We start from the raw sequence: 27,980 nt of genomic DNA on the forward strand, positions 1-27,980 counted from the left end.
TTCCTACATGATTCTACTTGTTGGCCGTGTAAAACCGCATGTGTACTCAAATTTTAAGCAGTGTCAGAAAACAAGAAGGTTGTTTACTGCGTTCTATAAAAATGCTTTCCCAGACTTCTGCTCAGTAACCAGAGAAAACCACACAGCTGAAAAACCCAGCAGCTGAGAGAAGGACCCAAGTGTGCTCAGTGTGACGCGAAGATTTATAAACACAGCCACGTAATCCCAAGGAGTACACAATATAAATGCTTTATTGCTAGCACAGAGGTTTCTTTTTAAGTAAATTAAAAGAAATAAATCTTCATTTTCACATTCTATATTGCAGTTGAAAGGTAACTAGCTGGTTAATGGATATGTTCACTTGGACACACGCTAGAGGAGGAGAGCATGACATTCACATGGGAGAACTCAGAAGCGTGGCGTCTCTCGAGGCATCGGGCCACTGAGTGCACTGTCGTTCGTAAATAACAGCGGATGGAGATTTCTTTTAAACATCATGAATAGACGAGACTCATAAATAGAAAACCGGTGTGGTTAGAAAGCAGGAACCCATTACATACAGAAGGCTATATACGCGTTGCCCATATTCCATGTACTCTAGGTTATGGTTGGTACTTTTAAATAGATGATCTTCATCTAGGTTACAGGCTGGGTTGGATTCAGCAACTGGAAAGAGTGAAGGAGGAAAGGAAGCTGACGCTGTCCATCAGCTGCTGGATGCACTGGAAAGCAGAAGGAGAAGTGTGGGGCTGGAGGAGAGGGAGAGGGGCTGCCTTGTGCCCCCCATCTCGGGAGGCCTGTCAGGAGGGAAACCCACATGTGGACGCGCCACTGGGCGTGGCGGTGGGGTGCTGGTGGAGGACGGCAAGCGTGGCACGCTGCAACTCTGCAAATGGCAACGGAACCTCCAGGCTGGGCCGGATTTTCCAAGGTTACTGCCAGTGCATTCAGGGCATGATAGGCCAAAGTAACACCCAGAGCACTGGCAGAATCGGGGCTGTTGGAGAGGGGGCAGGGGCAGAAGCGGCTGCCCAGTCCAACTGCAGAGATAATTCACTTCCTAAGAGTTGTCAGCCAGTACTAGAAGTGAACTTATTTCTCTAAGGCCCCCAGCATTACCTGGTACCAAATTCTTGAGCTGACTCAATTCGTTTTGGGGTTGATTGTTAAGAGCATTGGAAAAAGATCTTATCAGTCTATGAAAAACAATCCCCTTCCCGCCCCCGCTGCCTTATTCCAGAATCACCCAGAAGACAGAACACACACGCACACCCACACACCCTAAAACCAAACGGCAAGCTCAGAAGCTGTGAACTACATGTGATCTCTGGGTCTGCATCTTTCCTGATCTTTCACTCGTGTCTTTTACGGATGTATGAAAGCCAGACTGGGTCGGTAACATCCCGAGCTCTCAGTTCTTGGTACATCTGCAGTGTACCAGCTCCTGGCGGTCTCAGTCTGGTCTGGCTCTAACTAAAACCATTTCATGTTTTGCTTTGAAGAAGTGGATAACATGAAATGGTAATTTGGCTGCAAACCCTTGGAAAATTGTTCCCGGCCCGAACATCTGCCCCAAATGAGCTCAGCTGAGATCTCCTTGGAGGGGTGGGAAGGGGGGGGTGGTGAGCAGGGGGAGCCTGGAAGGGGAAAATGGAGACAATGGAAAGATGACCTTTCCTCAGGAGGAAAGTTCCTTGTGACAAAAGGCATCAGCCCATCACTCCGGAAAGAGAGACTGGATGTTCCCGACAGCGACTCCTCCTGCCTGCTCCCCCCTTCCCCAATATTTGGTATTGTTAAGGTGATCCCTTACGGAGTGCCAGGAGACCGTGCACACATGCTCTGCTTTCCTTATGCAGTGACTGGCCTGGCCTACATGTCATTGTTTACATCTTTAAATAAGGACTGAGTATGGACTTTGGATTCCTGAGAGCCGGGCCCCCTAGGGAGAGCAGAGAGGGAGGGTCCTGCGGGCTGGCCTCCACCTTCCTCCTCCGCCTTCTTAGGAGTTCTTCTGAGGGATCTTTACAGTCACTGTCTTCACCTCGGAGTACTCTCGCAAGCCGAACTCCCCCCTGGAAGGCAGAATTAGGCAGTGTCAGACACCTGAGGCCGAGGCAGCCTGGCCTGAGTGATGGCAAGGGCCCCAAGAAGGGGCCGTTTAGCACCTGCTAACAGCAGGCCATGGGGTTCCCATGAGGAAATGTCTAATGAGTGGACAGCCCAGCCCTCCTCTGAGAGGCAGAGAGGGCTACCATATCATGAGCAGTGACCATTTCTTAAAGTCAAGGGCTGATCTGTCTTCACAACATGGCGCAGGAAGGGGCAGCAGCATTCCCAACTACTCAGAAACACAGGCACGCACGTTAGCTTGAGCCCGTGGTCATACAGACCCCGGACCTGGGGGTACACTGCGGACAGCAGAGGCCCAGGTCCAGACCCCCCCTGTTGTGTCTCTACCACTGGCAGTAATGGCTCTAGAGGACAATGGTGTGCTTTCCTCCTCTGAGGAAACCCACTCCCGCCACGAGACACCCCCGATGTGTCTGTGTTCTAGTCACTCTTCCTGGTGACCTAGTCCACTTTAGCTCAAAGAAAAACCAGAGATTTCCAGGCTGGGATCCCTTCCTGTTTGTTCTAAATTCCTTTCCACTGGTCCTTAGACTTAACACATGGAAGTGGGGACCCAAAGACCTGGACAGAGAAGAACACGGATCACCAGCAATGCCTCAAAAAACCATCCTGATGCGTGCTGCCCACAGCCCTACAGAGGCAGGGGAAAGAGGGAGAAAATCCAAGTAACTGACTGCAAAGGAAGTGGCCCCGAGACTCTGGTTAAATGTTTATGGGGTGAGAGCTGGGTCCCCCGTCTCTGCAGGAGCCAGGAGATGCGCCTTCCTGGCCCCCTGGACAGGCAGCGTTGGTCTCCAACCCTCAGGGGCGGGCTGCAGCCAAGCCTGGGGGCTGCCATGCTCCTTTCTTTCCTCTCTCTGGACTTTCTCCTCAGGTCATCTCATTTTAATTGCCCTTGCCCCCTTTTCTTTATTTCATTGTAAAGTCAAGCACATTTTCCCAATTTTCTTTTTTAAAAATTCCCCCCCCCCCATTCTTTTAAGTCACTGGTCCATGAGGCTTTTTCTGGCTATCTCAGTAGGAGGAACGCCTCCTGCCTCTGTGTTCACAGAGCACCTGGGCGCCAGTTATCACAACGCTGTCCCTTGGGAGGGCGAGAAGGGCTGCCTGAGTGGCCGTCTCTGCCCGAGGACTCAGAGTTTACTGGTCCTGCTTCGTGCCCTCCACCAAACCTCGTGAAGAGCCCACAGCTTCAGGCTCAGGTGGCCTTTGTAGGAGGGAGAGAGGGAGGGAAGGCTTTCACCCACCCTCCCCTTCCCCAGGTCCACCCAGTAGACAGACATACCACCTCTTTCAGGAAAAAATAAAAGGACACTTGGAGATGTATTTGAATAAGAAAATATTAATAAAGGCTGTCTTTAAAAACAGGCAAGTATGGGGCACCTGGGTGGCACAGTTGGTTAAGCAGCCAACTCTTGGTTTTGGATAGGTCATGAGCTCAAGCCCAGCGCTGGGGTCTACACTTAGTGTGGAGTCTGCTGGAGAATCTCTCTCCCTCACCTCTTCCCCGCTGAATCTAAAATTAAATCAATCTTTTAAAAAGACCAAAACAATCATGTGTAAAATGTAACTGGGTTTTACAATCAAGACCTGCTGTGAGCGATTCATTCTGCTACCTTCCAGGAGCCCTATGCTCTGCACAAACTTCCAATCACTTGGCCAGCAGCAGCTCTGAGCACCAAGGTCACCTAGGTTGTCATAACCATGCCCTCCCCGCCAAGACATCAGAGGCAGCCAAGGAGAGAGCAGGGTATGTGTGCTCTTCTCTTATCTGTGTTAGCCGTCTTGCTTATGGGAACGAGAATAAATCCAGGACTGCCCCACTCAGTAGAAGCTTCCCTCATTAGTTCCTTCCAGGCCCTGAGTCTTTATTACCAGCTTAGCTCTGGCTCTTTCTGGACTCTTTCCTTCCCTTGGGCAATTCTGAAAGTGTGTCTTCATCACGGACATCATCTGCCTCCTGTTTGAAGTGCGGTTACTCCCTTCTGGTTTCCTGGCTTGTGCACGCACATGGCGCAGACCCTGAACCATTTCTCCCACTCAGATCTCTAAGTTGGTTTGAGGAGTGTTAAGGAAGCCTTACAGAGTCAGGAGTGTGGTGGTGTGGTTGCTTTCGAGTGTGAGTATTGGGTCCCGTAATCTCTGGGTGCGTGACGTAGAAAATCACCCTGCGCTGGGGGAGCTCCTCCCCTGTGTCCTGCAGAGTCATCAGCCACCACGGTCGGCTCACAGGCTGCTCCGAGAATGAAGAGCGGCCTCGCATCTGCCGTAAAAGCAAGGTTGGAGTTGGGGGTCTGCAGGCGGGCATCCCACTCAGCTCTGCCACTACCTGGCGCTGTGACTCCAGGCGAGACTCCTCCTGGGGCCCGGGCGTCTCTCAGGCATCAGGAAGCCTAAGGGACTGTCCTTGGAGCTTGCTTACGTTGTGGACTCCTGACCATCCCCACCAAAAACTCTGCCTCGGTAGGTCTGGAGAGGAGCCTGGAGATGGTGACGCAGGTGGTTGTTTGGACCACCCTTTGAGAAGCGCTGCTGGGAAGTCTCTGAGGGCCCCCCGTTTAGATTCTCCTGCTAATTCACCACCTCATTCTGGGGGCTTTCTCTCCAATCTAGCTTAATCCAGTTAAATCCCACAGTTACAGGAGAACCGTACTATAGTGCAAACGCAGACACACCTCTCCTGCTGCCCCCCAATCTCTCCATACGGTCACCTGCTGGGCTCCACAGAGTGTCAGGGCGGAGGCACACTCGGACGCCTGTGTTCCTGCTTCTGAGCCAGACTGGGTTATATTCCCTGCCACCAACCAAACCCGGCAGACCCAGGGGCAAGGTAAGGTGCCTCCAGCCAGTCCCTGCAGAAAAATCACTCCTAAAACAAAGAGGGATTACTGTGTAGGATGTATATTTCCCTGCTCTTTTCTTTGCCTTACAGCAACATTTCAAGGAGCAGGGGCTCCAGACCACCTGCACCAGAACCATTCCAGAAACCTGTTAACAATGCAGATCCTCTGCCTTAGCCCAGATTTACTACATCCAATCTCTGAGAGTGGGTCCCCAGACAGGCATGCTTGGCAAGCCCTTCTGTCCGACCGCAGGTGACTTTCTGTGCATGTGCATGCTCTGTACATGCACATGGGCACACACACATGCATGCAGGGGCACACGGGTGGGAACGCACACACATACACACGTGCACACATGCATGTCTGTATGTGCACACAGGCACACACACATGCATGCACGGGCACACAGGCACACACCCATGATCTGCACATACACACAGGCACATATGCATGCTCTGCACGCACACACGGACACACATACATGCATGCATGGGCACACAGGTCGGCATGCATACACATACACATGGGCACACACCCATGCTCTGCACGCACACATGGGCACACAGGCATGCTCTGCAAGTATACACGGACACACACACACGCTTTGCACATACATATGAGCACACAGGCATGGATGCATGTGCATGCAAACTGGGAAGCCCTTATTTAGAATATCCTAATAATGCTTCTCATCTTCAAAGCCTGTGTCCTCAGTTTTTAAAATGAGGTTTTTTAGAACCTCAGAACATGAGGCTCTTTCTATGTGCTCCCTATGTGACATTTATGTTATAGCTTGTCTCAGAGAGGCTTAAAAGAGGTAAGGGAGGGGATGGGAGGAGTGAAATGTGGAGAACCGGCTGCAGGGCCAGACTGAAGTGAGCTGCCCCCATCTCTGACCCTGGGAATCAGGCCAACCCATCGGGCAACCTGTAGAGGGCAGCCCTCCACAGCACTCTGTGGGGGAGAACACCAGGGCTCCCACAGCCTGCTTGGAACTTGTTTCCAGAAAGTGCTACTTCTCTTCTCTGTGCCTCTTAGAGGTGGGAAAAGGGGTGCTAGGGACCAGAGCTACATGGAGTTTGCAAGGCCAGGAGATAAACAGTACTGTCCAGAGGCGGGGAGTTTCTGGGATTGCAGTAAGTGCGAAGGAAGAGTGGGGGACCAGGATAGGGCAGGTGCTTTTATTTGAAGCCTTGCGACCACTCTAGGCCATTTAAGGAAGAAAAAAACATGTTTGGAGAGCAAGTAGGGACAAATTATCCAATGATTTAGACAAGATGAAGTGAGTCTCATCAAAGAGCCCTGTTGCCTAATTATTTTTAAACTGCACTGGGAAGGCCAAGTCACTACAGCACCAACGCGATAAGTGGAGAAAGACTGCTTTTCAGTCTCTTGGGCCACTGTTCTCCATGTGGTTCTGACACAGCCAAACTGTCTCCTGGACCATCTCTCCAGGCAAGGGGAAGGTTGCTAATGGGGGTAGACTGGACCTGGACAATGTCACAAGCCCAAACCCTGTCCATGCTGAGGATCCAGGGCGAGCCTGGGACAAGCTCCATCCAGCGGCAATTATTTATTATATTTTATGCCCATGATTCACCCTCTTAATGATCTGTAACAAAACAGCGGGAACAGCATTCCCAGAGCCAGGGATTGTCCCAACATTTCAGAGACCAGGAAGGCCCAAACACAGAGGCAGGACACAGAATATCAAGTTAAACGCATCCTGAAAGGTGGGAGCAGGACGTGAAGACCATGTGTAAGTTAGGAAGAGACAGCTGTAAGTACACGAAACTTTATAAAAGCTGAAGAGTGCTAATAACTGAGCAAAGGGGGTCCAGAGTGGTTCTGGGTTCTGGCTGTAAAGCAAGTGGGAAGCACTGAAGGTCAGAAGCAAGACTCAAGCAAGAGCGATTTCCCCCTGGCGTTCCCAGGGACAGAATGGAAGTTGATGATGCGGGCTGAAATTCAGGCAACAGTCTGCCATACTTCCAAAGAAAGAAATGAGGAAAAAGAAGGATCACCCTGTAACACTCATCTGCTTGACCTCTACATTTCTGGAGGTTTGCCAGACACTGCTGGATATCTGGAACACCGAATCCTACCATTTTATCCTCAGGGTGACCCTTTGGGGTAGGCACTATAATTATTCCCATTGTGGAGATGAGGCTTAGAGAGATTAATGAGGCTTATTCCCATTTTAGAGAAACAGAGGCTTAGTGGGATTAAGTAATTGGTCCAAGGTTGCATAGGTAGTAAGTGGTAGGACCAGGATATGTATCTGAAGCCGTGTGACTCTAGAAACTCTGCTCTTAGCCTCACCGCTATGCTTAATTTATAGGTTAATGCCTAAGAGCTAGAAATTACCAGCTGATGTATCTGAAGCATGTAAATCCTCTATGCTGGTCTTACGGGTTCCCTGTACTTTGTCCCAAACACCATCCTTATTTCTCCCACAATGCCTCTACGCCCTCTTTCTCCACTCCTACCTTGCTTTGCCTACCAACCCTGCAAATTATTCCCCTCTCTCCATCTACCCAAATGTTCCTCTCCTTTAAAGGCCAATTCAGATCCATATATTCGACCCTATCCAAAGGTTTCCCAGGCTTCTACAGCTCACAATGATCTCCCCCACCCCTGAACTCCTCTATAAATCATGGCCTTCTCTGGAATTCTTCTACTTCTTTCAATGTTGTATATTTCATTTATCTAGCAAAATTTTAAGTGCTTTGATGAGCCATATATCATCCCCCATGAGCCAAGCACTCAATACTTTCTAGCAGACTGATCATGAACCGGCATTGGCTCACAAATGGACCCATTCAATAACGGCAGAGGGAATGGACATAAGAATGTTTCCTCTTGGGCATCACAGGATTTAAGAAACATGGGGCCAGCCCCCATCAAGAGGAAGGAAAGTGGTATATTTAGTTTTTTGTTTTGTTTTGTTTTGTTTTAAGAGACAGTGAGTATGAGCAGGGGCAAGAGGCAGGGGTGGGAGAGGAAGAGAGAATCTCAAGCAGACTCCACGCTCAGTGAGGACCCCAATGCGGGGCTTGATCTCACAACCCTGAGATCATGACATGAACTGAAATCAAGAGTTGAACACTTAATCGACTGAACCACCCAGATGCCCCAGGGGGAAAATGTTTTCATTTTTGTTTGTTTGTTTGGTTGGTTTTTGTTTTTTTTATTAGGGGAGTGTGTGTCAGCTCAGGAAGACCCCGGTTACCATCCACACTCTGAATGCTGCTCAATCCCATTATATATGAAGGCTGCAAATAACATCTCCTTGACTATAGTTTTCCTCTGCTACATTCCCTTGTTCCAGGCCTTTGCCTCTCAAGAGGACTCTGCCCAGCTCTGATTCTATCCCTTCTGAGTCCTGCCCCAGGCCCCGCTGCTTCCTTGGCTGGATCATCGGAAACACTGAAACCTACGTTCAAATCTCACATCTGCCATTTACTGGCTGTGTGACCTGGGCAAGCTGCTTAGCTGGTCTAAGCCCCAGTTCCCCACCTGAACCAAGTGGGATGTGAAGGGGAAATGTATCTATCCCACTGGATCACTGTGAAGCTTAAATGAGACAATGTTAGGAGAGAAGCTGATGTGCAGTCATACAGAGTGGGCGTTTAATGAACGATTCCTATCACTGTTACTGTAAAGCCCTCGTGCTGGGTCTTCTTCCTCTAGTCTTTGCCAGGACATCCTCTACCTGCCAGAAATCTCGGCCTTAAAACCCCGGCTATCTCCTCAGCTCCCACGGAACGTCTAAGCCCCGTGAGACTGGTTTAAAACAACCTTTTCACCTGTGTCTTCAGCAAGCTCCCTCTAGCCATCCTACGTCCAAACCTTTCCGTCCCAGCCTCAGAGAACCTACAGGGGCCGAGAAGGTGATTAAGGGAGGGGCTTGGGCTTGTGTAAAAACGAAGGGCTACCAATATGTAGGCCCCAGAAGCAACAGGAACGGGATTAAGGCAAGTTCTAGAGCTCACAGCTGCAGCAATTTTGCTATGGGGGAATGAAAATAAGCAAGAAATCCGTATTTTACAGAAAGCCTCTTCCTTTTTTGAATGTCAGTTAAGGATTTTAAAAGGTTGTGAGGCAAAACGAAACATCTCTGCTGGCCAGATTTGCCATTGGGCTGGCAGTTGGTGACCTGTTTTAAACACCCCAAACTCCCTGACGTTCTGTATTTGTTGTGCCTTCATGCCTTTGTTCCTGCTCTTCCCTCCACGTGGAAGCACTGCCCCTAACACAGTGGAAAGTTATTTGCTCTGGGAAGTCTTCTCTGATCCCCATCAGGCAAAATCGGTAGATTGTTTCCTCAGTACTTGCAAGATGTTTGGCACACTTCTATCAAGAAAGTAGCCCTGATTTCATGAAATAGATGGTACATTAATTTTTATCCATCCCCACGTAAGGGAAGGGAGTTGTGTTTTATCCGTCTTTGTGACACGTAGCACAGACCTTCGTTTGCAGAAGTATGTGCTCAACAACGTGTTTGTGGAATGAGTGGGTGAGTCAGAGAGTTCAACAGTCGTGTGCATACTCCTCTAGGCTAGTATCTGCCATCCCGGTTTCTCTGCGGCCCCAGCAACTTTGGACACTTACATTTCTCTCCCATTTCCAGACATCTTGAATCCCCCAAAGGGGCTCTGGGCATTTAAGGCATTGTAACAATTGATCCTAAGAGAAGAAAACATAGTACCGTGAGTATGAATTCTGCTTGCACTGAAGTAGTCCCATCATCATAGTATTTTTTTAAAAGTTTCATTTTCTAATTCCCTTTCTTGCATATGAAATATTTATCATTTAAAATTGACTTTTATCTCCTGGCCTAGCCAGTAAGGAGTGCATATCCTTTCTCAGGGAAGGCTGCTTGCTTTCTGTCTTTCCCTTCCCCCCCAGAGGGTAAGTTTCTGTCCCTTGTGTTCAAGATTACGAGGCCCCTATACCGCCAGGGGCTTGCATTACGGCCAGAACCCTGAGGCTGATTCTCATCTTACCAAACAGTCCCAGCCTGCATTGCCGAAGACACTGTGAGGGCCTTGTTGATGTCGTTAGTGAAGACGGCTGCGACGAGTCCGAAGTCTGAGTTATTGGCTCTTTCGATAACTTCATCCATAGTCTTAAACCTCAGAATTTCCTGAACGGGGCCAAAGATCTGCAACAAAATGGTTTGGGCCATCATGGGGTGGTTGCTCTGCCACCCCCGACCTGCTCTGCACATTTCAAAGTTTACTCCACCTTCATTATTTAAATGACACTGATGTTCAGCAGCACAGAACTGTAAAATCGCCCAGACTCTGCCTGAGTCATCTAACTTTAGAGTTCGCGTAGCGCCCCCTACCCTCCACCCTCCCATGCAACCCCCAATTCCGCTGTCTGTACCAAGGTTGCCTTCTCTGTGAGTCCCCAGCCACTGCTGCCGAACTCAGAGCCACCCCTCCAGACGTTGGCTGATGTGCTCTGGTCCCTCGCCCACACAAACGTGAGGTGGCTTGGATGCTTTCTCCTTCCTGGTGAGCAGCTTAGGAACCCATGTTTGAAGGAACTAGCCCATGGGCAGTGTATTACTAAGGCCAATGATGGGCTCTTACGATTGTCCTCTTGGCTAATATAATTGCAGTCGAGGAGCATGTCACCTGTCTCCATCTAGATTACTTGCTTTCTGATTTAACATTTTCTTGAAAACGGGATTTGCACATCACTGTCACAGAATGTCTATCAAATATAAAGAGACCAAACCAGAATATCATCTACAAGAAATGCTCTGGAAGCCATCCCAAGAAAGGCAGGGCTTCCATCAGAACTCCATGTTACCTCCTCCTTGGCAATGCGCATGTCATCGGTGACGTTCGAAAACACCGTGGGCTCAATGAAAAACCCCTTCCGGCCCAGCCCTTTGCCTCCACATTCCAGCTTGGCACCCTCGGCCACGCCACTCTGGATGAGTTCCAGGATCTTGTTGTATTGTTTCTTATCAATCTACAAAAGAAATTTCCCATGACTCTATGTAAAGTCCTCTATGAAAAGAGAAAGAAGTGTGTACTCAAGAACCTTTTGTGATTTTTTTCAAACTCCATTATATCTAGTCATGTCATAGGGAACTGCTGCCATTTAGCCTTTGTCCTCTGAAGAAATGGTGACTTTGCATGCTTTAACCCAATATATTGAGAATTCCATTAAAGGCCCTGCACTGAGGATAGGGCCAAATCAGCAGTACCAGATGCAGAATTAGGCAATGTTTCTAAATGATGGAGGAACTGGCTAATTGATTATTTAAATCAATTGATATTATTTAAATCAATTGATTATTTAAACTGACCGCTCTAACCAAATAAACAGTTCCCCAAGTTGTACTGATACTAAAAGATGAAAACAAGGGTAAGCTCTACATTGCTTCAAATCCTACTGGGGTGTATTTTTAACGGAGCTTCTATTATACCTTTAGAGGAAGGGGTTAAGTATAAAGAGCAAGGACTAGCTTCCTACTCCATAAAATACGGTTAGTCTGGCCTCCCCCAAGTTGCAGTCCTTGCTCCATTATGATGGCAAATACAAAAATCTAAATTCCACTTGAGTATGAATTACTTGGCTGGAACATCAGTCATCTTTCAAATGGTCCCCAAACCTCAGAGATGCTGTTTCTTGTCAGGAAGACCCATACACTAGAGATTCAAATGCAACCTGATCCCAATATCCTTTAAAAACTCCCAGACTCTATCTAGTTTGGGATTCAACCAGAATTCTATCCAGAAACAAACCTTGATGATTGTGAAGAGCCTGCAGAGCCGAACAGTGTGGACTGCAGGGACTTCTGTGGCCCTCCCCAGCACACCGCACGAAGCATGCAGAGTAGAGCTAACCACAGCAGAGGGCCAAGTAGCTCTCTAACTCCCATGCATATGCGGGCCCTAAGTAGGTTAGGCTGGTGGAGATTCCTTCGCCACGGATGAATGGATAATGGTTTCTGAGAAAGAGAGATACCCTTTCTCCTTGCCCGTGGCATTTGTAGGGATGTCTTGAAGGCCAGTGGTTATGACTGGGACTGGGTTCTCGGGTCAACCTCCATCTGGTCACATGCAAGTCTTTCTTTAGAGCTAAAAGACTCCCAGTTACCCTCAAAGTCCAAAGTATCTTTGAGGCAAATTTAATCCCTTAATGTTTCAGAGGTGACATTTAGAAAAGGAAAGGGAAGCATGAGGAATAAGCAATGTCTCACCAGCTACAATTCCAGCCACTAAGATGAGGTGGAAGGGAAAGGAGGGAGCGGGAGAAGGAAGTTGTCTCTGGGGTCCCAATAGAGTGTCTGGGGCTCCCCAGGGATTAAGAAAAGAAAGGGAATGTTTATGATTTCCCTACCTGCGGTCCCTGCTCTGTGGTGGGATCGAAGGGACTCCCCACGATGCGCCTCTTGGCCCGCTCCACACTCCTCCTCACGAACTCTTCATAGATGGACTCCTCCACAAAGATGCGAGACCCGGCGGTGCAGCACTGACCTTGGTTGAAGAACACGCCCTGGTGGGCCTGCTCCACAGCGTAGTCCACTGCAAGGGAGAGAGTGGTGTCCTCAGTGCGGTTCACCCACGGAGGGCCCATCCATGCAGCCCCCTCCCCTCCCTCAGCCAGAGCCCCGGGAGTAATGCCCCTCTCAGCCCACAGCATAATGGTGAGGAGGCAGCACCGGGGAAAGCACTGGATTGAGAAGACACCTTAGTTCAAGTTCTAACTAGATCCTGACGTGACTTGCTACGTGACCTTGAACTTGGACGACTTTACTTCTTTGAGTCTGTTTCTTCTTCTGTAGGAAGAGGGACTGGACCACACCATCTACAACAGGAGTGTCAAGCTCCAAAGGCAAGGGCCTGGGCGAATAATGTAGTGGCATGAATCCGCCAGCTAGCAAAACGGTCTGATGGAGACTCGGAAGGAAAGCCACATTTGGCTGTTGCTGTACATGAATGTAAGCCACTGGTTGCCAGATTTCCGATTTTAAGAAAAAACAGAAATCAGGATTTTTCATGTATAGTGTTCATATTTTAAAGTGCTATGTGATATTTCAACAGGGAAACATATGTATGCCCTGCACTGGGCCTAGGGACTGCTAACTTGCAACCTCTGATCTATAGAGAACCTTGTAGCTGTATGTTTAATTAGCATTATGGTGAATTAAATTGTAAAAGAAACGGATCTTCCTGAAAGACACCCAAATATCCTCTGCACTTACTGTAACTGTATAGCAGCACATAACTTTCATCTCAGAGCTTACAATTCAAGATACACTAGCGAATCTGGTGTGTGCTAGTTGCTAAATGACTGACTGAATCAACCGTCCCTTATCAGTCCATCAGTCCTGTCAATGGAGGAGCTACTCCTCACGAGAAACTTAGGTTTGACAGTACTGATCCCTCTTGACAACCAGCATGAAACTGATGCTGAACTCTTCACGGACTCCAAAGCTGGGGCTGGATGGCAAGCAATCTGCTTTCTGCTTTCTGACCTCCCAGTGGTGAAAGGGACAGCATCTCAGTCTGGTGGGATGAGAGGGAGAAAAAGAGGGACCAGAAGAGATTTTGAATTTTTATTTCCTGGCATGCTTTTCAAACCATAAAGACCATCCCTGTGCAGAATGGCTGAGAGGGCATCCTGCCTGAAGACATGGGGTTTCCTAAATTACTGCTCTACACCGCCAGAGGGTCCTACCTCCAAGGTGTAAGCACCCGACTGAATGTGCGTCGTCATTCTGGCTGAAAGTCACGGACACCGCAGAGGATGGGGGGACTAAACAGAGGAGGGGTTGTGGGTTTGGGAAAATGTGGCAAGACTAGTGAACTAGAAATTTTTTTTCCATGGTCTACAAAGCCACCAGACACAGTTGAGTAGTTTCAGATTTCTAGAATCTAGGCAGAAGATATTTGTGGTGTTGGGAGGCTTAGACCATTGCCCTTCCCACCATGCAGCACAAAGCAGGCCTTCACCTCTTCTACCCTGCCCTGCGGCACCACAGAGTCAAAGGGGCTCAGGAGTGTCTAGAAAACAAAATCTGCTCAGCTATCAACCGGCAAGCCCTCTTCCCCAGTACTAAACCAGCTGCCCCTTGGGAAGAAGTGTCCAGGTTCTTCTACTTGAAGCTTCTTCTTAGCCTCACAGATCTTTTCCTTAGTGTCCTGTCAAAAGTGGAGATACAACAGAGAGCACCAAGAGGCAGTGTACAGGGACAGGGAGGAGATCTGTTGTTGACTTACAATCAGCATCAGCAAAAATAATATTGGGACTTTTCCCTCCAAGTTCCAGAGTTACTCGCTTCAAGTTACTTCTTCCAGCTGCTTCTTGGATAAGCTTTCCAACCTGAAAGAAAGGAAATGGAAGGAGGTTTTGCACACCTAGCAGCTAAGATGGCCTGTGGCCAAAGCCAACTGTAGGCAACGGTGAGAGGCAGCAGGGATTGATCTTGCAAGGCAAACCAGCCCCGTGGATGATGCAGGAGTGGCTCCTGTGGTCAGCTTGGGTGGACAAGATACAAGTCAGCTGGGACACAATTTAATGTCTGTGCCGAAGTGAGCTGGAAGACTGCTTTAGTTTCACGAAGGGAAGAGCACTGAAAATGGGGTTTAATCTGGAATCTTAATCATTGAAAGGTTTCTCTAAAGGCAACTGGGAAGCACAATGTGACTAGAGGTTTTCCACCACTGTTCTGTGGCTTTTAGCTTTGGACTCTGCTCTTCCCCTTACACACACACACACGCACACACACACACACACACAACACAAGCCAACTGGCTCCACATGAAAGGCATGATAAATGTAAAACAAACTTCATGGATTTATAAAACTGCCAGGTGTGACTTTAATCACTTGGTTCAAAGAAAATATAGATGTTACACCTTGGCCTCTACTTAGTTCTATAAGCAAGAGGAGTCCAGACAGCTGAGATCTGTCTATATGTGTGCAATGCCTATTGACTTAGAAGCCAAGCAGACAAGAGGCTGGGTTGAAGATGGCATTTACCAATGTGTAAACTCGCATTTGTAAGGAAATTGGAAGTGTCAAAATGGAAACAGGGATGTACCACCTACAGCCTCCCTTCGAGGAAGAACACACTGATTGTCTCAGTGAGTAGAAATGCTGCCAACTTCTCCAGAGTCGGCCTCAGATGAAGGGTGTGTCCTTGTCCAATAGATTCCCTACCCTGGGTGGCCTATCCACTGGTGGCGGGTGTTTAAAGACCCTCACTTTCAGCTCACCACAACACAGCTCCAAAGGACCATCTGTGGTCCACCATGCTGCCTGTTGTTGGTGGAAGCTACCAGGCCTGCATTGCAGTTCAGTTTCCCCTTGTGCCCACTCCCCTTCAGCAGGGATCCCCCATAAATAATCTGCATGGCAAACTCCATTTCAGCAACTGCTTCTGAAGACCTGAGCTGTCACAGGTGCTACTCTACTATGGGGTAGAGGTCCCGTTACAGAAAAGGCCAAGTCCCCATAAAGCCCACATGGGCAGTTTGCTCTCATTGAGATGAAAAATGCAACCTTTGCCTGGAATCCTACTGAAAATAAAACATTTGAAAAGCTTGGAAAAGAGATGTGCTACATTTCAGCCCCTCCTGAACCTTGCTGAGATCCTCAAGTAGGGCTAGTAACTCCTCAAGGCTGCATAGTCATGGTTGAAAGAAAAGGCTCCGGAGCCTGAAGTTCTACTGATTTTATCACTTACCAACTGTTTGACCTTGGGAAATTTATTTAACTTCTCTGAGCCTCAGTTCCCTCCTCTGTAAATGGGGCTAAAAATAGTATCTACCTCAGAATGCAGTTGTCTTGAAGATTAAGTGAGGGTACTTGGCCCTTACAACCCAGCCTGGTACACAGTAAGTACCCACACATGGTAACTATACGTGGGTGGCAGAAGCCGGGCCCTTCTTCTTCCTCGTTCAATGCAGAGAAATAGAGCTGACTGTAAAAAGAGTTACTCCTGCTAGGCTTTCCATGCAGGTCCCCCCCACATCCCCCAAACTGCCTGTGCATATCAACTGCTTCAGGAAAATACTGGGGAAATGTTCTGACTTCCCTCAGTCTCCAATATTACTTATTCACTGGATTAAATGCTTTTAAGTTTTTATTATTATTCTCCCTCATGGCAAAAAAGAAAAAAAAAAAAAGAAAAAGAAAAAGAAAAAGAAAAAAAGAAAAGTAGAAGATATAGTTTCATTCTGAGGAACTCTGTGGCGGAAAGATAGTGATGTCTCTGAAAGAGCTAGAATTTCTAGAAACTAGAGTTTCTTAGTTTGCAGGACAATGCTAGTTTCCAAGGGGTGGAAAAATACTAACATGTAGCCCTAAAGATTACTGGGCAGGCATTAGCCCCCCAACCAGATGGCCCCTCTCCTGCCTTGCCAGCTTGTCTCATCTGTCTTCTACCTCACGGTAAACTCCCTGGGAAGACAAGCTAATAAAGACCTTGTTCCCAGGCAGACATCCTCCCTTCTCCCTCTTCTTCAGGAAGAAAATACACATATATGACGGAAAGGAGAATCTGGCTCTCTGTTCTGGCAAGAGAACAGCAGTCAGGTGAAAATTATGACTGAAGCCTGAGATCTTGAGTGAGAGTTTCAGGAAAACTGCACGCAAGGGCAGTTGGGAGAGCAGCACTGTGGGGAGTCCCTGACCAGGTGATCCCCCGAGACCGCCGATTCTAAGGAATTCTAAGGTTCTTGGCTCTCTCTGCCCTGATGGAATCCGTATGAACTGATGGTGACTCATCTTAAAGTCCAGGAAGATAAACAGGCAACTGCTTTCTCAAAAAAAGGCAACCAGTGGAATTCACGAACTTATTATTAGTTATAATTTTAAAAAACTAACATTTACTGAGTCATTCTGTGCCAGACATGTGCATGTTTGAGCTCATCTAGATCTCTTAAAAACCCTTCACAGCAGGTACTATCTCATTTTAAACGTGACCAAACTTAAGAGCTGGAGGTCAACTGGTCACTGGCAGGTGGGGGGCAGAGCCTGTCACATCCCAGGAAGACGAACGCCAGGGCACAAGGGGGGGGGGTCACTCTCTCAATGCCCCTCCCTTCCTCTCCTCCTGCTCCCCTTCCTGCCTGCCTTTCTGTATGTACTGAGCACCTACAGTGTGCCACACGCCACCAAAACCTTGTCCCTGAACTCCAAATTGATTCCAAAGTGACTAGGAATGTCACCTTTTGTAGATACAAATGATGGTCACACACCATCAGTTGCAAAACTAGCATTCCGATTTCTGATCAACATTGAGAAACAAACAAAAAGCACAGAGAAATTGCAGGTTTCACACACAGTAAGATGCTGAATAAATGTTTGGGGTTCGTAACGGCAGTGATGGCCCAGCTGGCATCAGGTTTTTGTTAGCCCTACCCCCTGCCATTAATCAAAAAAGTTCTAGGGGTTGGTGTGTTTTGCCACTGGGAATGTTGTCCAGTGATTATTTTCATGGCTACGGTAACTATACAAAAACCTCGCTCAGTCTATGGTCATCAGAGAATACCTAAGAATAATTTTTCCTGTGCCAGTGGTTTGCCAGCCTTTCCTTAGAAACCAAATTCATGCTAAACACTGCAAGGCAAATCTCAGATGAATAATGCCTTTCCTCTTCATCTTTGGAAGAAGGTCAAGTTGCAGCTCAGCCTCAAGAAACAACTGGATGTGTGAGGCCACGGGAGAACCATCCATCTGGAGGGGCCTCAGCACCGGACACTGAGAAAAACCCAGTTTTCACTGATCCTCCTTCGTTCAACACAGATTCTTGGTTCTCCTACTAGTGCCAGGTGCAGGGTGGTGCACAGGCCTGTACCAGGAGCAGACTGGCAGCTAAGAGGACTGCATTATAAACCTAGCAGGCGCTCAGGAAGTGAAGCTTTGAGAAGCTTGGAGAAAAAGCTGGGTCAGGTTCAACATTAGATCCCAGCCGATGGAATTAGGGTTTTGCAATACTTTGTTACGAGCTAGAGTCTGAGGGCTCTGGTCCTTATGCACAGACCTGGGCTTTGGAGAATGTACTATTGCTCATGAATTCTCTCTGTGGGAGGACAGAGGTTAAATGACCCCAGATGGGAGGCCCTCCTCATGATCACTCCCAAGAAGGGAAAAGAGATGGTGGAGAGAAGAGATAAAACTCCAAGGCAGGAGATCCTTAATAGGGCAAAGTAATGCTTAAAAACAAAGAGTTCAAGTGAGAACTGACTTCATGTCGGCTTACAGAATATGACAGGTCCTGTCCGAATGAGCCTAAAATACAGAGGCTTCCAGAATTCCAGTCTATGGGGTTAGACAATTTCAGAAAGAATGAAATACAGGCACCACGCCAAGGCCTGGGATTGACTGGCCCTCCCCAGACGAGAAAGCAGTGAGTGGCATTCTCTGGGGACGCGGGCCCCTGGTCAGAAGGCAGAAGAGCCTGGAGACACAAACGGGGCTTCAAGACACACAAGCTCTGGGAGGGGTTAAGAGTCAAGTCATTAGGATGCATAAAACGAAGTCCTATTCCCATAAAATAGGCAACGTCTCCTGTCCTATGGCCAGCAACCTGGCAAATCATGAGCATACTGCGGGCTTGGGACTGCAGTGGGGCCCGCAGGAGTCGGGAGACCGAGGTACTCCCAACTGCGGCTTGGCTCCTAGCTCCTATTGCAATGTGGGAAAGCCACTCTGGGGCCTTGAACCTCAGGTTCTTCACACAATGAAGGCACAGACCAAGCAGTTAATGTCCATGGTACTCGAGTTGGCTGGAAGTGTTTAAAAAGACACATAGAGGTCCTGGAGCCCTTGCTTGTTCTGAGAGTCTGTCCACAATTCTGCATTCTTCTTGCTCATGGAGCAGAAGTAGCTTTCACACAAGTACCCAGCTGCATTGAGTGATGGGACAACCTGAAATTTTTTTCCAGTTTCCTGCACAGAGCTCATTATGAAAGAGCAAGTGACACCGTTCCTGCCCTGTGGTTTCTTAACGTTGCAACCCCTGTAGTCCACTGGATCTGTGTATCCCAAAGAGGCGCAAGGGTGCGAAGTAGGGGGTCCCCCACATGCAATGGGACTGGGCTAGCTCTCGGCAGGAGTGCTGGCACACATCAACTCTGACTCCCACCGTTGTTTTGAATAGGCTTCCAGACTGATATGAGGAGTACTCCTGGAAGAGCCACAATGGACCAGAGCACGTTCACAGCAGCACAGCCAGGGAAAGAAAGGCAGTTTGGTGCTTTGCAAGGGAAAGGGTTATATGGGACAAAATAACACATGAAAGGCCTTCTTCCTGTGCACTCTTTGCTCTTTCCCATGTTGCTTCCTGAACAGAGTTTCTGAAGTTAGGTAAACTTTTCTTTTTATTAATTACTGAATTGTCCATATTAGATAAGTGCTTTCTCAGAAATATTTCTTTTTATTAGTAATCACACGTATTAATAAGGGTGGATTCTTTCTCAGAGATATGCCATGTTTAAAAAAAAAACAAAACAGAAACATCTCAGTAAACTGGTTGGAGATGCCTGCTTTTTGGAATACATTTTCATTTCTTAAACCCCAAAGAGATTGACTGTATGCTTTTTCCCTCCTCTCCTTTCTTATTTTTCATTGTGCTACTGGCTAACCATGATGGAAATAAGAATGCTGAAAATATGCATAATTGGCTATTTCTTGTCTTTCTGAAATATCTAGTAATAATAGCTCAAATCAGTCTGTTCAGATTTCCACCAGAAAGTAAAAGGACCAAGATATTTAAGCAGCTCCTTTAATTTCACTGTAACAGCAATTTCCAAACTTTGTCCAACTCGGCTTATGAAAGCCAACATGGTCGCTAACCACCAGTTCCCCATTGCACACCGGCCTCTCCAGCCACATGAAACCACTTGTCTTTCGTTGTACAAGCTGTTTCATCTGCCTAAAATGCCCTTCTTCCCCTTGCTTGCTGATAAACTCATTTTTCCAGACCTGCTTCTGCTACTTCTGCTGTAAAGCTAGCTTTCCAGACCCACCTTCCCTAAAAGTCTAATCCTCTGATCCAAAACAACTCTCACCCTGTTCTTGTCTAATAGTTGTCTTCTAGACCAAATCTGCGAGCAGAGAGACATTCTATCTGACACACATATGGAAGATTTGTTGGGCAACTGCACCAGAACATGACACCTGTTCTCAAGGTCTCTAGAAGTCAGAGACTAGGAGGGCTTTAGGGAAACAAGTGAGCAATTGGAATATAGGATGCCTATGTCCAAGGTAGCTGTATTCTGCTACAACTCATAGAATAATCTTGGGTTTCCCTGTACTTATCTTTGGCTTAAATTTCATCTTTTTAATGAAGGGGGGATGACTTCATCTACTACTGGCTGAACAGTTCCTGGGACTTAAAAATTTTTTCTATGTCTAGGCTCTTCCTCCAGAGATTCTGATTATTTTACTCCAATTATTTTTAAAAGTTCCCCAGAGCATGCTTTTTTAAAAATGGATTTATTTATTTGAGAGAGAGCGTGCATGAGCAAGAGTGGGGAGAGGGAGAGAGAATCTCTAGCAGACTCTTCAGTGGGCGCGGAGCCCAACATGGGGCTCGATCTCATGACACTGAGATCAGGACCTGAGCCCAAACCAAGAGTCAGATGGTTAACTGACTGTGCCACCTAGGTGTCCTTGTCCCAGAACATTCTAATGCACTGCTAAGGTTGAGAACCAAGAGATTCAAGAATCTTTAAGGGCATTTCTCCCACACTTGTCTCTCACCTTGCATCATTCATTTCTTCTCCTTTCTAGTTGTGCAACCTTACTGTTTGCTAAGCACATACTGTGCGCTGTTTGTTGTCACAAGCGTTGTTTAATCTCCATGTTTCAGTGAGGCAAAACTACCCCATTTCATAGTTGGAAAAAAAAAAAAAAAAGTGACTCTGGGAGGTCCAGAAATGATTTGCTGATAGGCACCTGTGAAGAGGCGGAGCCAGCCCTGGACTCTGAACGCCCATCCCACGCCTCCAGTCCTTCCTGCCCATTACAGTTTCTCGCTGTGGCTCCTGCTTTCTTCTCCAGATGCCCTCCTGTGGGTTAAGTTCCCTCTGCTAGGACGAGAATCCCAACCCAGCTAACAGACAGGCCAGATCAGCTGTCTGGTACACTTAGCCGTCTGTCTATTAACTACACAGGACTCTCCCTTTCTATTTAAAAAAAGGCAAGATTTTGTTTCTTGGTTTGCTTTGATAGGAAGACACCTGGAGTACTCAAGTCAATGGTACAACATTTCCCACTCACCAGGTGAGCTGAATAAAGGGCTGGGCATCTTGGGGCATCTTGGGACCTGCTCATTATCATCCCCAGCTCCCAGGAGGGGGACCCACTGCAGAATAAATAAACAATCTTGGCTAGCAGGCAGAGGCCACAGTAGACTTTTTCTTAATTCTCCAGTACTTGAGTTTTGACTTAAGTATTAAGAAAAGGAAAAAAAGAGAATTTAAAACCTGTATATCCAGAGGCACTGACCCATCGAACTGGTATTTTTGGTTTAAGTTTTTAGATGGTTTGTTTGCTCGTGGACTCATACCCCCTTAGGAAGAGGCCCATTAACTTTTTAAAAAAAGAGTGAAAACTCCAGCAGGCTACCTCCCCCACCAACAGAGAGGTGGTGAGGCTATGAGAGAGTGAGAGTGAGAGAGAGAGAGAGAGAGCGCGCTGCCCCAGTTCCTGCCTCCAGCAGCAGCAAGGGCGACAGCACCGTGCGACATGACATTCCTCCCACTTAGGAAGTGAGAGGAGAACCCTGGCTGCGTGAATGAGACGCAGTGCTAATACAGCTGTTAGCTACAAACATTTGCTTGGCACGAATCAGTCTGGACTCTCCTGTAGTTTGCTTTGATGGTCTCTCTACTATCTTGTTGACTAATGATGAAATCATGGTTTGTTCATCTAATTGAATAAAGAAAACACCACACCAAGCAAAGTGCAAACTGCCTTCCTGTCCTTGCTTGAGGTTGTTTATTGACTCTGTGTTTATAAGAGCCCTTTTATATTCACTTATTAAATATTTACATGCATCGCTTATGTACTTAGCTGTATAAGGAGAAATTAATCCGGTCTTTAATCTGAGGGAACTGTTTGTTTTTCAAAGCCCTTTTGCTAAAGTAAAATGGAAAGCAGCCACCTCAAATAAGCTTCTTGTTACTGCTGCAGACATTCTGTGATGTCCCAGTAAGTCCCCTCTCCCTAGGGCAAGCAGACCAGGAGCCATGTTCTACTCTGTATTGAAGTGACATGTTTCCTCTGGAAGAATCTACACAATTTCCCAAGGAGCTACAAAGTTAAACAACAATAGATGAATAAAGAAGTAAACAAAACAAAACAAAACAACAACAACAACAACAAAAAAAAACGGATGAAAGCAAGCTGAAAGGGAGTTTGAGAATTACGGGATCCTTTGATTTGCCCGTGAACGTTCTCTACCCACCACCATTAATATGTGTAATTGTAAGTTGGCCTTCATATTCTAGACAGATGCTTCTCCCTCGGGTCTTCTATGGTCTATCAGTGGTATCATTCTGAAGAAACTAGGAGATATTCCAGAGGCCCGAGGAGTGGTTCTCCTGCAAGTGAATGCCAACCTCTCTAGGGAGAGAAAGAGCAAATAGAGACCAAGTTGGAAGAAGTCAGGGAAATTTGCTCCATGCCCACTACAATGGGCTGGCTCACTACTCTGAGTATTCCCAAGGGCAAAACTCCTCACAGGGCCACCTTCCACCTCATTCTTGTTCTCAAATTCTCATCTCTCTCTCTCTCTGTTCCCTCCATTGAAGATCTGCATCTATGAAAATTTCATATTTAGTTTTCAATGATCTCCTGTTAAGATAAAGAATTTCCTATGTTATATAAAGCTACAGTAATGAAAGGAAATAGTGTGGTACTGGTGAAGGGACAGACACATGATCAGTGGAACAAAACAGAACTAGGAAAAGACCCATACAAATAAGGACAGCCGCTTCCTAGGAAAGGCACAAAGCCGATTCAGCAGGAAAAAACTGTCTTTTCAAGAAATGGTGCTGGAACTCTTATTACCGACTTAAAAAAAAAAAGTAAAGAAGACTGGGGCACCTGGTTGGCTCAGTGGGTTGAGCCTCTCTGCCTTTGGCTTAGGTCATGATCTCAGGGTCCTGGGATCGAGCCCCGCATTGGCCTCTGCTCAGCAGGGAGCCTGCTTCCCCCCTCCTCCTCTGCCTGCCTCTCTGCCTACTTGTGATCTTTCTCTTTCTCTGTCAAATAAATAAATAAGTAAAATCTTTAAAAATAAATAAATAAATTTTTAAAAAAAGAATTTAGTTCTTCACCTTACAACATGCACAAAAATTAACTAAAAACAGATCAGAGACCTAAATGTTAAACATGATACTATAAAATTTCTAGAAGGGAGCATAAGAGAATATATTTGTGGTGTTAAGTTAGGTGAACATTCCTTAGGCATGAAACTGAAAGCCTGATCCATAAAATTAAAAAATTAATCAAATTGGATGTCATGAAAATTAAGAACTTCTGGTCTGCAAAAGACACTGTTAAGAGAACTAAAAGATAAGCCAAAGACTAGGAGAAAATATTTGCAAACACAATGGACTTGTATCCAGAATACACAAAGAACTTTTAAAATTCAACAATAAAACAACAAAACAGTAAAAAATAGATAAAGATTGAAACACACTTCATCAAGGAAGACATACAGATGACCAACACAAACATGAAAAGATGCTCAATATCACTCATTAAGAGGGAAATACAAATCAAATCCAAAATGGGATATCACTTCACAACTGTCAGGATGGCTAGAATCAAAAATATTAGACATAGCAAGTGCTGGCAAGGACATGGAGAAATGGGAACCCTTAGGCACTCTTGGTGGGAATATAAATTGGTGCAACCATTATGAAAAACAGTTTGGAGGTTCCTAAAAAAATTAAAGATAGAACTACCGTATGATCCAACAATCCCACTTCTGGGTACTTATCTGAAGAAAACAAAAACACTAACTGGAAAACATGTATCTGCATCCTCACTGCAGCCTTCTTTACTAAAGCTAAGATATGGAAAAATCCTATGTGTCTATCATCGGATGATTAGATAAAGAAATTGTGGATATATGTGAATAATGGAATATTATTCAGCCATAAAAATACCAAACTCTTGCTCTCTCTGACAACATGGATGAACTTCAAGGGCATTATGTTAAGTGAAATAAATCAGAGAGAGACAAATACTATATGAGTTTTCTTATATGTGGAATCTAAAATAACTATACTTTGTATGTATGTATATATATATACATACAAACATATAATGCTTGCCATCGAGAGAAAGAAATATCAGGTGTGTGTGTATGTGTGTATATATGTATGTACATATATACACACACAACATATGTGTGTGGTGTGTATGTATATGTATACGTATATGTAGATGTAGATGTATGTATGTATACCAAGTTCATAGATACAGAGACCAGACAGATGACTGCCAGAAGCAGGGGGTGGGGAGTGGGAGAAAAGGGTGAATTGCTTTTGTTTTAGTTTAAATAAACTGAATTCTTAAAATGGGGGCTAACATATAAAGAGTAAGTATTGGAAACAGCCTGTCTTTCAGGTTCTCCATCCGCAAAGCAGGTGCTTTACTCTATGGCAGGAACACAGCTGTCAATATGTCTGCACTCAGTGTTTCAGCACCTCTGATTCAGAAACTAACATTATAGGGAGGAGGGCAAGAATCCAAAAGTAAAACATGTGCAATGGAAACACCACATAAAATCAACTACCTATATATAATGCACACACATACACAGGTGATAGGATCCTAAGAATAAGGGGAAAGACCCTCAACTGATACACTGAGATCTATAAAATATTTAAATAAAATTTTTTAAAAAAACTGAAGGAACCCACTTCCAATTATGTCACATGGTATGCTACATTGATCTACCTCATGATAAGGTTTGAACTGATTATTACCTAATTTCAAACACGGTTAAGGATAATATGTACAATGTCTGATTTCAACCCACAGTCTGGAAGAGTCACTTATAAGCTAGTAATGGGGTTACCGTATTAACAGGATCTTCTGCAGGTGTTGTCTAGTTTAATGCTCACAACCACTTCGTAAAGTAGATGTCACTCTCCCCATTTCATAGAAAACAGACTCAGAAAGCTAAAGAACAGGTGGAATTTAGCTTAATAATAATAATCTACTAATTATATATTTATGGAATAAATTTGTAGCAAAATGTTTTTAAATGGGCTTCTATAATTTTAAAAAACTTAAAATGTGGTGCATAGTCAAAAGTTCCCAAGCTATAGATATATTACCCTGAAGATACAGATGTAGTGAAAAGAAGGGCCATAAGTGTACCCCAATGTTCATAGCAGCAATGGCCACAATCACCAAATGGTGGAAAGAGCCGAGATGCCCTTCAACAGATGAATGGATAAAGAAGGTATGGTCCATATATACAATGGAATATTATGCCTCCCTCAGAAAGGATGAATACTTAACTTTTGTAGCAACATGGACGGGACTGTAGGAGATTACACTAAGTGAAATAAATCAAGCAGAGAAAGCCAATTATCACATGGTTTCACTTACTGGTGGAGCATAAGGAATAACATGGAGGACATTAGGAGAAGGAAAGGATTAAGTGAATTGGGGGAAATCAGAGGGGGAGATGAACCATGAAAGACTGTGGACTCTGAGAAACAAACTGAGGTTTTGGAGGGGTGGGGGGTGGGGAGATGGGTGAGCCTGGTGGTGGGTATTAAGGAGGCCATGTATTGCATGGAGCACTGGGTATGGTGCATAAACAACGGATCTTGGAACACTGAAAAAAATAAAATTTAAAAAAATTTTTTAAATCCCCACTATGTTGAGATAATACTACACATTTATTAGAATGGCTAAAATTAAAAAGACCAACCATACCAAATGCTGGAGAAGATGTAGGGGAGCTGGAAATGTTATACATTGCTGGAAGGAATGTAAGATGGTTCAGCCACTTTGGAAAACTATTTGGCAGTTTCTTAATCTACCATATGATCCAGCCATTCCATTTCTAGGTAATACATACATACACACACACACACACACGCACGCACAAAAACTTGCACATGAAATGTTCATAGGAAATTTTATTGATAATAGTTCCAAACTAGAAACCACCTAAATGTCCACGAACAGCTGAATGGATGAACAAATTGTGATATATCCATAAAATGGAATATGGCTCAGCAATAAGGAGGAATGATTACCGAGATACACAACAAGGATGGATTTCAAAATTAACGTGTAAGAACAACCAGACAGAAGGGTACATACAGTGTGTTTCTATTTACATGAAATTCAAAAAATTGCAAATGATCTGCAACGGGAAAAAGCAGATCAGTGCCAGGGAATGGGAAGGGTATGGAGGGAGAGAGGAGAGAGATAGCAAAGGGCCAGCAGGAAACTTCCAAGGGTGATGGATGTATTTGCTATCTGAACGTAATAAGGGTTTCATGGGTAGATACATACATCAAGACATATCAAATTGTACAATTTACTATATATCAATTACACCACAATAAAGCTGTCAAAAAGGACATATTAAACAACGAAAGGGTTACTTTATCAGAGTAATTATGCCATTCATCTTTTTGTTTTCCTTTCTGGACTGTTGTTGGGGAAATTATATTGAATTTACTTGGCTATTTAAAATACGATTTGAGGGACGCCTGGGTGGCTCAGTTGGTTAAGCGGCTGTCTTCGGCTCAGGTCATGATCCCAGCATCCTGGGATCGAGTCCCACATCGGGATCCTTGCTCAGCGGGGAGCCTGCTTCTCCCTCTGCCTCTGCCTACCACTCTGCCTGTGCTCGTGCTCTCTCTCTCTCTCTAACAAATAAATAAATAAAACCTTTTAAAAAAATAAAATAAAATAAAATACGATTTGATGGTTTTAATTAAAGTAAAATGCATTAGGAATAAATCAATTAAATTTTAAGACAATTTGAGCTTGACAGGGAGAGAGAAGTAGTGATGAGAAAAAAAGAAACTTAAGGGAGAGCCAAGGTGGTAAAAATACAGAACAGATCAGAGGACAAAAGAACTAGAAAGAGGCAACATTTGAGATAATCAGACTCAGTAAGAACGAAGCACCACACTCACTAGAGAAGTAGACCAGTTCTCATTAACCTGCATGGATGGTAGAACAGAACCACTGCGCCAAGGGCTTGCAGGGCAGATAACAGAAAGGAGGGTGCTCTGACAGCAGAAGCAGCATGCGCAAGGGGCAAGGTCACAGAACAGGAAGGCACGGCACATGCAGGGCTTTGCAGGTGGTCTGGGAAGGCTGGAGATAGGGGAAGGTGCGGGGCCAGGTCATGAACCAACCTGTCCATGAGCTGGAGGAGTCTGGACATCCAGGTGGAGGTGTCCACTCTGCAGTTAGAAAGCAGACGTCTAAGCTCAAAAAAGAGGTCAATAATTAGAGTGAACTATTCCAAGGAAATATTCTAAATGACATACTGTGTTGACTCCCTCATTGGATTATTTCATATTGATAAATGAAACATTAAAGGGACTGATTATGTTACTCCAGGTGAAAAATCTTTTGTACTGAAGGTCTTATAGGAAAGAAGACTTGGAGCACATCAGTCATAACTATTGGTTTCTGAACTTGGCATTAAATACCTTTAATTAGTTAATGCCAAGTTCAGAAACCAATAGTTATCAGTGAATGACTGAAATGAACCTGTACCCTCCCTCAGGAATAGTGCTTTTATGCAGAGAAGGGCAAAAGAAATTGCTTATAAGAAGAAAATCTGATCAGCTAAGCCTGGAGTGTAAAGTTTTTAATCAATCCATCAGCTGATTCTCTGGGCTCCATTGAACCACCTCTGCAGGGGTTACATAGGATAATACCATGACCTTGGAGCTGTGCTAAGCCCGGAGAACCCTCTGCAGAACAGGTCTAAAGCACAGAAGAACTAGCGAAGAG

At 45.7% G+C, this 27,980-nt stretch overlaps 1 protein-coding gene across 3 annotated transcripts in view; it reads right to left on the reverse strand.

Moving 5' to 3' along the window:
- Positions 1-233: 233 nt before the first annotated feature.
- Positions 234-27,980, reverse strand: part of LOC111153257 (aldehyde dehydrogenase 1 family member A2) — a 95,913-nt gene continuing 68,166 nt past the window's right edge. For 2 of the 3 annotated variants that reach the window (XM_022512165.1, XM_022512166.1), the window contains 6 exons: positions 14,228-14,330; positions 12,345-12,529; positions 10,803-10,967; positions 9,986-10,143; positions 9,591-9,665; positions 1,985-2,075 (listed from right to left, as the gene is read on the reverse strand). In XM_022512165.1, coding sequence (XP_022367873.1) covers positions 2,003-2,075; positions 9,591-9,665; positions 9,986-10,143; positions 10,803-10,967; positions 12,345-12,529; positions 14,228-14,330 — 759 coding nt within the window. In that variant the 3' untranslated portion in view covers positions 1,985-2,002. Of the gene's footprint in view, positions 2,076-9,590; positions 9,666-9,985; positions 10,144-10,802; positions 10,968-12,344; positions 12,530-14,227; positions 14,331-27,980 lie in introns of all 3 variants that reach the window. The other variant, XM_022512164.1, reaches the window with a different exon arrangement.

The sequence above is a fragment of the Enhydra lutris genome, unplaced genomic scaffold (genome assembly GCF_002288905.1).
Source record: "Enhydra lutris kenyoni isolate GAN:26980312 unplaced genomic scaffold, ASM228890v2 scaffoldscaffold31, whole genome shotgun sequence".
NCBI lineage: Eukaryota > Metazoa > Chordata > Mammalia > Carnivora > Mustelidae > Enhydra > Enhydra lutris.